Source organism: Hydra vulgaris, chromosome 12 (assembly GCF_038396675.1).
Source record: "Hydra vulgaris chromosome 12, alternate assembly HydraT2T_AEP".
Lineage (NCBI taxonomy): Eukaryota > Metazoa > Cnidaria > Hydrozoa > Anthoathecata > Hydridae > Hydra > Hydra vulgaris.
The window spans coordinates 72762746-72775157 of record NC_088931.1 but is presented as its reverse complement, the minus strand read 5'-3'; the positions used below and the strand labels follow the sequence as shown (position 1 = coordinate 72775157).

The following is a 12412-nucleotide window of genomic DNA, read 5'->3' as shown; positions in this document are numbered from 1 at the left end:
CAAGATCAATTGATATTACGACAACTTAAGATTAAACCAATCAATACTGGTGCCTACACCAATATCAATCATCTCATAGATGTCTTGAGTTTTTTGTTCTAATAAGCATAATCTTACATTTTCCAATAAGATGGTTTAAATTGTTTTTTAATTATTTCATTATCAAATTGGCTCCTAAATTTTGATGTCAATTTCATGTAATCTGCTTATAACATCAACTGGTAAGAAAAATTTACATTCTAAATCATTTATTAATAATAATAAAAAAAAAGGTTTCTTCATGAACTTTACTCTCGTATCTTTTTTTATAATAAAGCTAGAGCCTTGAGGTTTTTGGCATCAATTAGTTTGACTCAACTTCTTACCAACCATATATAGAAAGTAGTGTTTAATATGGCTTCTTTTATATATTACTCATGTCTCGAATTACCTTGAAGGTAAGATTTCTTAAGTTTCAAAACCTATCAATTTGTTTGAAAATTTCTATATAAATGAAAAAAGGATAAGGAATCTGACAGAATGGGAAGCCTTTTTAACATTTATACTTAATTTCTAAGTTCTCACGGTTTAAAAACTTTAAGGTTGGTTAATTAAAAAAATTAACTTTTAAAAAAAACTTTTCCTCTATTCATATCAAGTATCTATTTATGTTTTCTCAAAGAAATGGTACTTAGGAATTTTGTTTAGAAATATGTATATGTTTCTTTTCTTTGCTTATTGTTTGTTTTGATTTTTGTGCCTAATTTTTTTTTTAAATTTTATTTTGGTGCTATTTCACATTTTCCATACTTATGGAAAAGTATGGAAAATGTGAAATAGCACCAAATACAAGACATTTTCTCATAAAATCATCAATTCTTTCAGCACAAAAAATGAAATAACTTTAGATCCAATTAACTTCTAAAGTCCCCTTATTTTTAAAGTCTTTTTAAACTCTATACAACTATGTTAATCATATATAAATATATTGACAAAAAAAAATCCTCCGGATTGGCTTTTCAAGGTATAGATATGATTGAGACAGGTCTATTACTTTTCGAACATTTATTGAATTATACAACAATTTATCTTATCTTATAAATAAAATGCAAATTGCAAAAAATGAAAACTAAAAATTACCTTTACATAAAACTAAACATATTACACAAATTTTGACTAAAATACGTGTTTAATGTAAAAAAACAATAAAAACTGCCACCTTAAACTTAAAGTTAAAACGAAATTGATAACAAGGTATTTTTTAAACACTTAATTTTCCATTATTTCTGTAATTTAAAGCAGCTTCATACAATATCCAAATGCAACTACATAAATAAAAATAAGATTTATTTCGAACTTTTATTTTTGTTAAATCAGATCTTAAAGTTGTACAACACACCCGATGTTTTGAGACGTTCAGGCCTTTTTACCTGATTTTCGGCGATCTCAATAGCTTAGGATTATATAACTCGTTCCAGTCTATGTTCCGCCTAATAACGTTCGACTCGCTTAGTGCGTTGTAGTATGTACTGTTGATGGGTTATTGATGGGTTTGTTTCTGTAAACTTGGCTCACTACGGTAGAAAAGTTTATTAATCTATCAATTTTTGTAGTTTCTAAAAAGGTCAATAAAATCCATAAATCAAGCACATAGCAGTTACTATTTATGAATTGGCAAACAGCTTGCAAAATTAAAACATAAATGCGTTATCTGTTATTAAAAAAATAAATACATTAAATTGTCTATTTTTAAATTAAATACCAAAATTATTACCTTTAATACTTATCCAATACTGTTAACTCAATTTGTATTACCTTTAATACAAATCGTTCTTGTTAACGTTGCTAATGGTTTTGTATTTAATACAGATAAGACTCAGCCTGAAGTTTAACTGCATTTTAACTCTTAAATTTTGAAGCTGTACATTTTAATTCTTAGATAAAATAGAGAAATTGAATATGTTTTTCACTAGAAAGTTACTAAAAATTTATTGAGGTTTAAATTCAGTTACTGAAATGTTTTGATTAAGATATATATATATAAATTTATATATATATATATATATATATATATATATATATATATATATATATATAAAAATATTTATTTTTATATTAAATAAAAATAGGTGTATTTTTTGAAAAGCATGAATCACTATGGTAGGTATTAAATGTCTAATTATAGTTTTTAAACATGCAGAGAAATTTTTTTGTTTGTATTTGGCTAATATGAGTTTAAAACAAAGGAATATTGAGCAAGAAAATAAATAAAAAATTTTGATTATTTTATCTCATAATCTAACTGATTCTTTGGTTTGATTTTTTGCAAGGTCATCGCAGATGGCGGTTGTGTTTTTTAACTGTTGAAAAATAAGGAAATAAAGAAAGAAAATCAAAATCTAAGTTAATTATCAATTGTTAAAATAAAGAATTCAAAAATATCAAAAGAAAATGAAGATTAAAAAAAAAAACAAGTCATATTATAAACAAAGAAACACTTAAAAAGTAAATACTCAAAATTAACACTTAAAAAAACAAACAAAAGAAAATTTGAACATCGATTTGTACTCAGTCGCTACTGACTATTTTACACCTTTTTTTTTGCTGTAAATAACAAAAAAAAAAAATTATTTTGTAGAAGTTTTTGTGTTTGCATTTTCGTTTTGTAGTTTTTGCTTTCATTTTGTAGTTTTTGTGTTTTGCCTTTTCGTTTGCATCAAGTTTGTTATTATTTGTGCTGTTGTTGCTAATTATTTTTATTGTTGTTCCAGTGATGTATTCAGAAATTTTTGAGTCACACCGGTCTAAAAAACCTGTCTACTTTCAGAGGACCTTTTTTTTTAGAACACAAATTTAAAAGATTTATTTTACGTTTTTCTGAACAAAAATATAAATAATTAACCAAAATAATGTTATATTTATTACTACATAACAGCTTTAATGCCTGCATCAATTCGCCATAATTATTTTTTACATGCTTTACTCGCTTAATAATATAAACAATGAAATCAAATTAATTTCCTTATTGCACTTACCATTAGTCTTCTTCGCAGGTACTCGCAAGAGAAGCGTTAACTACAATATTTCATAAGCAAGCAAACTCTATATAGTTATAACATTTAATAAACAATATTTGTATGTTTCTTTTAGAGAGACTAAAAAGATTTATTACATAGCATATTTATTTCATAAGAAGGTCTATTCATTCAAAATTTTAAATAATTCATTCAAAAGTTAATAACTTTTTTTTGTTGTTCTCTTTTCAAATCAAGTTTTTTGGCATGATTATTATGTTGTTATGTTTTAAAAAACATTTATATTATTATTTAAAATATTTTCAATGTATTGTTTGCTTTTGTTTGAAATGAAAAAGTTTAAAGCTCATAGAGTTTAATCACATTATAAATTTTAGTTATGAAAGCATAAGCGGAGGTTATGAAAGTTATGAAAGCAAAGTTAGTTATGAAAGCATAAGCATAACCTCATTAAGAGTATTTCAAAAAGTTTATGTTTTTATTTAAAAATATAAAATGCTAAGCGTTTCATATTTTAATCCAACCAAAATGTGCGTTTTACATTTTAATCCAATTGTAACATATTCCATATTTCATCCAGGAGAATTTGAATTAAGCTGATTGACTTAAAATACATCTATAACCTGTTTTAAAAGTCGTTTTTTATATGTTGCTTTTTCTAAATGACATTAATAACAATTTTGAAATTATCATAACAAATTATATCATCATAATTATCGTAACAAATTTTTTTCACAAAACAGCAAGATAATAAGTATTAAAGAATTATTTTTTTTATAACAAACTTGGTGCTAATATAAAATTGTATTAAGTTGAGTTTAGGCAGAAATTTGGGGGCCCATACCGGTATACCTGTATCAAAACTGGCCTGGATACGCCGCTGTGTTCGCTTTTTTTCTACTAATTATTCTACACCTTTTTTTTTCGGCAAAAATAACTGAAAATTGTTATTGTTTTTAATTTTATTTTGTAGAAGGTTTTGTGTTTGCATTTTCATATGCGTAAAGTTTGTTTTTATTCGTGCTGTTGCTGCTAATTGTTTTTATTTTTGTTTGTTGCTATTAAATGAGTATTTTCATATTTTTTGTCTTATTATTTAATTTATTACGACTTTTATTGTTTTTATTATTATTTTTAAATTAATTTAATTTATACATGCTTTTATTTACTATTATTTTTTGTTTGTTTATTTATTTAGGTGTCACTCAAATGACTAGTTTTCAACTATATGAGTGACACCTAACCTATTTTGTAAAATTATAAAAAATTTGTAATTTTTTGGTTGAATAAATAGATTTGAATAAATAATAACTAAAATGGTTTATTAACTGAGTTTAAGTGTTGCTTTATTTGTATAGGTTGTTATTTTAAAGCATGACACAAGTTGTGTTTTTTGTTCTTTATTTTTTTAACTGTACAATTTTATTTTCATTGTACTCTTTACTTTCAAATTTCCAAAAGAAATTTGAAAGTAAATATATAATGCCATAATGAATTTAAAAATGATGTTATCACTTATAGTCAATTTTATGGCCTCAGACATATTGCATACATTGCCTTGATATTAAATAAGCTATTATTAAATGTAATAAAAAATGTTTTATACAAAAAAGACTCAAGGTGGTATAGTATGAAATGTCATTTAAGTATATTTTTAGTTTATGACAATTTTTAATTAATCAACTATAACTTTTTTTGCAGAAACATTAAGATAAACTGTTATTCAGGTAATAATAATAATAGGTAATAGATAAATTATATATATATATATATATATATATATATATATATATATATATATATATATATATATATATAAAATAATAATAATAATAATAATATAAATAATAATAATAGGTAATAGATAAATAGATAACAGGTCATAGATAAATTGTTAAGATAAACTATATTGAATGGAAAAAAAATTTCCTTAACAAATGTTATAATCTTACAAAAAAATGCAGTTTTTATAAAAAAAAATATTATATTTAAAATTTTGTTGATTTTAAAGTGTTCTTACTTTTTAAAGGTTTGTTTTTACAATTTTATATATAGATTATTAATGGAATCACAGGAATTAAAAGATCTTGATTTACAAGATAAAGGTACAACAAAAGATCTTGATCAATGGATAGAACAACTAAATGAATGTAAACAGCTCACAGAAAACCAAGTTAAAACTCTGACTGATAAGGTTTGTTAAATACTTATTAACATACAACTAAAAATATTGCTTAAAAAGTTAGGCTTCCAAAAATTTGCATATTTTATTATATAAATTGCTGTTAATAAATTATTATTGTTATTATTATTAGTAATAACTGATAATCCATACTGGTATTAATTTTGATTTGTTTTAGTGGCAATAATGAGGTATTCTTTCTTATCAGGCAAAAGAAATACTGGCAAAAGAATCCAATGTGCAAGATGTCAAATGTCCTGTTACAGTATGTGGAGATGTTCATGGTCAATTTCATGACCTAATGGAATTATTTCGTATTGGAGGGAAATCTCCAGACACAAATTATTTATTTATGGGTGATTATGTAGATAGAGGTTACTATTCTGTTGAAACAGTCACTCTACTTGTTGCTTTAAAGGTATTTTGTTTAAAAAACATGGTTTTAATATTTTATCATTCATAGTTGTGATTTAGTAACAATTTTTATGTCATAAAAATATATTTTTCCAATATCTATTTACATATATATATATATATATATATATATATATATATATATATATATATATATATATATATATATATATATATATATATATATATATATATATACATATATATATATACATACATACATATACATATAGTTCTATAGTTTGTTGCATTTGGGAAGCACGGAAGGAAAAAAGTGATTCTTATGCCAACACATACGTCACTTTTAATTACTTTTGACTTTTGTCCAACATTTGCGTGTTGGACGAAAGTCAAAACCATTAATTTAATTACAAATTAATCGTTTTTTTTTAAAAAAAACCACAAAAACGCAAATTTAATTGACCAGAATGTTTTCAAAAACATTCTGAATGTTTTTAAAATATTTTGAATGTTTTTAACAATATAAACAATGTTTTTATTTTTAATTTTTTTAATAAAATGTTTTTATTTTTTATTTTTTTTACTGTAAATTATGCGCAGAGTGTTGCTACATCAACTATCTTATAGCCTGACTCGCAAGGGAGTGCTGCTACATCGGCTGACAAATAGCCTGACTTGCAAGGGAGTGCTGCTATATTGACTGACAAATAGCCTGACTCGCAAGGGAGTGCTGCTACATCTACTATCTTTTAGCCTGACCCGCAAGAGAGTGCTGCTACATCGACTGAAAGTTTGGTTGGGGCAGGCAGTCTATCAGTTAATTAAAAAAAAAATTCCGACCTTGCATTTTAATTTTTTACTTTTTGTCAACAAAATATGGAAAAAACTTTCGGACAACATATAAGAGTTCTATATATATATATATATATATATATATATATATATATATATATATATATATATATATATATATATATATATATATATATATATATATATATATATATATATATATATATATATATATATATGTATATATATATATATATGTATATATATATGTATATATATATATATATATATATATATATATATATTATATATATATATATATATATATATATATATATATATATTCAACCCTTGGAATTAGGAAAAATGAGGTCAATCTTTTAGAGGTTGGCAAAAAAAATGTTGATACAAAGGTCTTACCATAAAACATAGAAACAAGGTCAGCGATTTTTTGCCAAACATTTTGAGGTTGTCAGTTAGGTTAGCATTGCGGAATGCTGACCCTAATTCCAGTTGTATTATATATATATATATATATATATATATATATATATATATATATATATATATATATATATATATATTCATTCTTATAAACAAGACTAAGTTTTAAATTTGTAAAACCATTTTAATAATAAAAAAACAATACATGTTTTGGCTAACACTCGTCATCTTTCTTTAAAATTAAATATTTAAAATTTGTTAAAATACCTATAACTTGGTGGAGTTAAGGCGATTTTTAAATTAGTCTAATTCTTATATTTGGAAATAGCATGATTTTATCAGCGTTTTATATCCAAACAAGAGCTTTAGATGTTCTAATTTTTTTTTTCTGGTTTTTATGTTTAAAAATTATCTTTTTTTAATCTTTTTTATATAAATTTCAAAACTTTTTTTGTTACACCTCATAGTTAACACCATTTTTGAGTCTTTTAATCCATTTTGCTCACTTGATTTTAGCTTAAAATTTTTGAAAAAGTGGGTCAACCCGCTATAGATACTAGTTCCTAATCTGTTTGGTACATATTAATTAAATATAGTTGTCAAAATACAACATTTCTGTCAGTTTTCACTAAAAACTTAAGAATTCACTGAAAAAGATCTTATAATTACAAAAGCTGCCAATAAACAATCATAACAGATTATATTATTAAACTATGTTTATTTCACCTAAACTAGGCATTTATTTAAATCTTTTTTAAATCTGGAAAAACAATAGTTATTTTGAGGAGATTTTAAAAAAAAAAAGAATTTTCAGTCTAGGTTTTTTCACCATAAACATTTTTATTTTATGTTATGGCAAAATTTAAACATTTTTATCGAGGTTTTTTTGGTTTTTTTTTTTTGTCTTTTCATAATTTACAGATGCTTATATCAGACTTTTTGTCCCTCTTGCATTATTCAGATAACCATGTCTTGAGATGGCGAATAGTTTCGCCTATATAACAAGAGTTATATTCTGCACAAATGAATTTATAGACTTCAAACGATTTGAACTCTAGAGGAATAGGATCTTAAGAAGAAAAGAATTTGGAAATTTTTAGTGAGGTAAATACTAATTTAACATTTGCAGAATGACAATATCTTTTAGCAATTGAATTTAATCTTTTTTTAGTTGAATCAGATATTTTTCCCAAAAATAGTAATTTAAAATAAGGCAAGGATTCTTTGATTTCTTGTTGTGGTGGAGTATTTGTGTTAACCTTGTTTAAATAAGAATAATATGTTTTTGAAGTTAGTCGAGATGGGTACATGTTTCTTTGAAATGCTGTAAAGAGATCCTTTATAGATTAAAACCCAAGTTTAGTACTAATGATTTTAAACGTTTATCGATTAAGCATTTGATTAGACTAACTCTGTACGAAAATAGAATGAAACTATAAAAACACCAATGGTAACTAAAGAATTAATTTTACAAGTTACAAGGCTTCCCAGGAAGCCCGTGCGGTCGCACACCTTGCTTGTCCACATTTAATGTAATTTTTTTAGACAAACTGACCATGGCAGCTTGCATCTTATAAAGCGTTTTAATAATTTGCTGCAAAAAGCTAAACTTATCTACTAAGAAGAAAGAAAGCAATCCTAAAAAAAGGGAAACAAAATTGTAACAAAATATCAAGTTCAATTAAATAAACTAGAAAATTTAATAAATAAAAATAGTGAGTAAAAAGTTTTTTTTGTTTATAAAATTTTTATACAACTTTTGTATTCTTTTTTCCATAGTTGTTGTTGAAAAAAACATTATCTTTTATAACGATTTAACAACAATTAAAAGTTTTGATATGCAATTTATTCACAATTTTTATCAGTCCATATAATTAAGAAGCTAGTTTGCTATGTACGCTAGAACTATAAGAAATTTTGTTAATTTGTTTTCTTACTTTTATTCGTTTTGCACGCCTTTTCGCTTTTGAAAATGTTTTTGCTATATTTGGCATTTTTTTCTCAATAATTATGATAGGAAAATAAGAAAATAAATTTTTATTTATTTGTAAAATATGTTATTTGATTATTAAAATTTGTAATGAAGGAATAAGTTAAATAAAAAAATAAATGTATTACCGCATTTGATGCACGTCTGAAAATGTTTCTTTTATAATGCCACATTTCCAATGTTAATACAAATTACTAGAAATAATTAACATAAGGATTGATCTGTTTAAATAAATGTATTTTAAAACTTAAAAAAAAGTTTTAAATAGGCTACTAAACATTTCTTTAAAAAGTTCAGTAAATTAACAATGCACTAGCCCACAAGCTTTTAGAGCATCGTCAATATCAATAGTTCACTGGGAAATAAACTATCGGTTTAAATGCACAATTTGGAAATCCTACAAAATTATAGACTATTTGAATGAGGGTATTGAAACAACCAAATATATTAATACTAATATTTTATATTAAAATATTAGTATTAATGACCTTTTTTTTTTTTTTTTTTAAATGAAAAACTTGTTAAAATTTTTTTTTTACAAATAAGTAGCAATTAGTTTTTTTGCTTTCTTGTGAATTGATAAAAACTGTAAACTTTAACAAAAACCATTAAAAAGCAATTTAAAAATTGTCCATGTTTCTACCACAAATTATAAAGTATTTCCTTAATATACTGACTGAAAAAAGTCGCAAAAAAATGTATATCAAAAAATATTTTTATTTTCGTTATAATCTTATCTACTTTTTTCCTTGACTTGTATTTTTTGGTAGTGGAAAAAAACAAAAGTCCTAAAAATAAGAAAGCAAAAACAGTAAAATATTTAGGTATATTATTTTCTAGACAACAATTTTCTTTTTTTAATATTCCATTTTTTTTTGTTTAATTTATTTAGATTTTTTATTTCTTATAGTCTTTATTTTTTATAGTCTTCAGTTCTTTTCTTCAAGTATTGGTGTTTTATTCTCTTTAGTTTGTTATAGTTTTATTTTGCCTCAAATTCTTAAAATGCTATATAAAAAATCTATATAAAAACATGGCCAAGTTGTTTTAAATATTTACTTTAAGCATGGAGGAACAAGACGCACGCGCTTTCCGGGAAGGCTTGAAGTTATATGTAGGAAAGATGTTTTTGAATTTACTTTTTGTTCCATTGTAAAAGAAATTGTTTCTACTATTTAAGATAATATATATTTAAGATAAAGATGTGTGTTGTTTTCTGACTGAAAAGCATAACAAATGTCATCAACGTATTGCTTATAGAAAACCGGTTTCTCGCCATCGAAATTTTTAATCCATTCTTTTTCAAAGTGACACATGAATTAGCAAGAACAGGTGCTAGTGGAGAACCTATTGCTACACCATTATTTTAATCATAAGTTTGTCCTTTAAAAAGAAAATGGGTTTCCAAAGTGGCAAATTAGAATAGTTTATAATTTGCTCCATTAAAAAAAACATTAAAATCATTTTCAGTAATTTTAATGTTTTTTTAATGGAGCAAAATTAAGTTATTTGCAATTTCAATAGTTTCTTGAAGCGGATCATTAGTATAGAAGCTGGTTACATCATATGATACTAATTATATTACATTAGTTGCATATTTTAAAGTTCTGCATTGTAATTCAAATTAATTTGAAACCATGTTAAAAAGTCTTTATATTTATATATAATAAAATATTTTTAAATCAAGCGATATTGTTATAAAAAAATTGTCAACAAAATTTAAATGTTGTTTGAAAAAAAAATTTCCTTATTTTAAAAAACTTATTCTTATTTAAATTGATACTATTTATTTCTAAAAACATTTATAACTCAACATATTATCAACTCAACATCTTATGTTAGCTTTCTCACAATTTTTTTTTTTTTTTAAATGAGGGGCAATTGTTTAAGATTAAATTTCTTAACAGTCACAAAAAAAAACTTACCAGTTTTTTTTGTTTTTTTTTAACATTTTGGCTAATCAACATTCATTCTAAGATGAGTCTAAAAAATTAATAATAAAACTTTTATTAAAAAGCAGTTTCAAAACTAAAATAATCATCTTTTCATAAATTTATTACATAAAGTTTATTTAAAAATTCTCTAAAATATTTTTTCCTACGGGCTTCATTATGGTTTATCCGGCAATACAGTTATTAGTGAATTAAGCACTTTTGTATATTGGCACTTTTTGTAACGGTATGAAAAAAGTTTATTGACTTAATTCTATAAATAATAACTAATTAGCTAATAAAAAATGAATTAATTAAAAGTTGAAACTATATATAGTTGAATGTAAAATAAACATGAAAAAGTAACTAAAATTAAATTTGATTAAAAGAATTTTCTTTCACATGTTTGGAAATTTAAAAGTTAAAAAATATTGTTAAAAAAATTTAAATTTAATAAAATAAATTTGAATTAAAAATTTTTTATAAATGAAAAGTAGAAAAAAATGTGTTTAGCTATCTTTTTTTTATCTAAAAAAAAATTACTTTACAACTGCGTTAAAAATTTTTTTACAAACAATTACGGCCTAATGTTTTCCGTATAAACTATTTTAAAAGGCTGTTTAAATAATCTAATTGAAAAAAGTTTTGGCGTAACAAATGGTTTAATATGTAAGTGAAATTGTCATTTCGTATATAAAACTGAATTGCATAACACTTCTTAACAAGGCCTGTATGTGAATATATATATATATATATATATATATATATATATATATATATATATATATATATATATCAGGCCTTGTTACGAGATTTCGCTGCGTAGGGAAAACGTGTAACGCATTTCTAAGTTACTCAACTCAGCAAATATATTTTGCATCGTTAGTAGTTATATTGTGTCACTAGCGTCTTTTCAAGTACCGCATCGTAATTAAAGTTATTTTATTAATGCGTTAAAAATCATAAAAACAGTTTGTTTTTTTCTCACTATAACAAAAGATACAGATAAAATCTCAGTTCTTATTTAAAAAATCATTTTTATTATTTTTTTCAAATATGAACTAAATTTTATTTTTAAAAAAATATTTTTTTCATGAAATGTAAAATAATGTTTGTTTATTTTCTTATGATTTTACAGTTGGTTTTTGGTTATTTTATTAACTGTTAATAAATTTTTTCTTATTTAATTTGTGAACTTTTTTTAATAATGTTTTTAAACAATAAAGAGTTTTTTTTTCTTATTTATCAGTTACCGATAACATATTCGCAATCATAATTTATTTTCATAAATTAAACGAACGTCATTAAAACTTTACGCTTCTTAACAAGGCCTGTATATATATATATTCACACACATACAACCCTCGGAATTAGGAAAAATGAGGTCGGCATCAAGTCAGCAAAAATTATTTGATACAAAGGTCTAACCATAAAACATAGAAACGAGGTCGACAGTTAGATCGGCAGTTAGATTGGGATTGCCGAATGCCAACCCTAATTCCGAGTATTGTGTGTGTGTGTGTGTGTGTGTATATATATATATATACATACATACATACAGTATTAACGAGTGCAACCAAAATAATGCTAATTTAGTTTCTTTATATAAAAGTGCTGCATTTTTTCAATTTAGAGAAATAACTATGTAACTGTTTAGAGACAAAGATCTTCAAATTTTATTCAT

At 23.7% G+C, this 12412-nt stretch overlaps 1 protein-coding gene across 2 annotated transcripts in view; it reads left to right on the top strand.

Moving 5' to 3' along the window:
- The first annotated feature begins 1472 nt into the window (after nucleotides 1-1472).
- Nucleotides 1473-12412, top strand: part of LOC100201603 (serine/threonine-protein phosphatase 2A catalytic subunit beta isoform) — a 29093-nt gene continuing 18153 nt past the window's right edge. The window contains exons 1-3 of one of the 2 annotated variants that reach the window (XM_065814355.1): nucleotides 1473-1558; nucleotides 5070-5208; nucleotides 5405-5614. In XM_065814355.1, the coding sequence (XP_065670427.1) occupies nucleotides 5077-5208; nucleotides 5405-5614 (342 nt within the window). In that variant the 5' untranslated portion in view covers nucleotides 1473-1558; nucleotides 5070-5076. Of the gene's footprint in view, nucleotides 1559-4718; nucleotides 4742-5069; nucleotides 5209-5404; nucleotides 5615-12412 lie in introns of those variants that run through there. The other variant, XM_065814356.1, reaches the window with a different exon arrangement.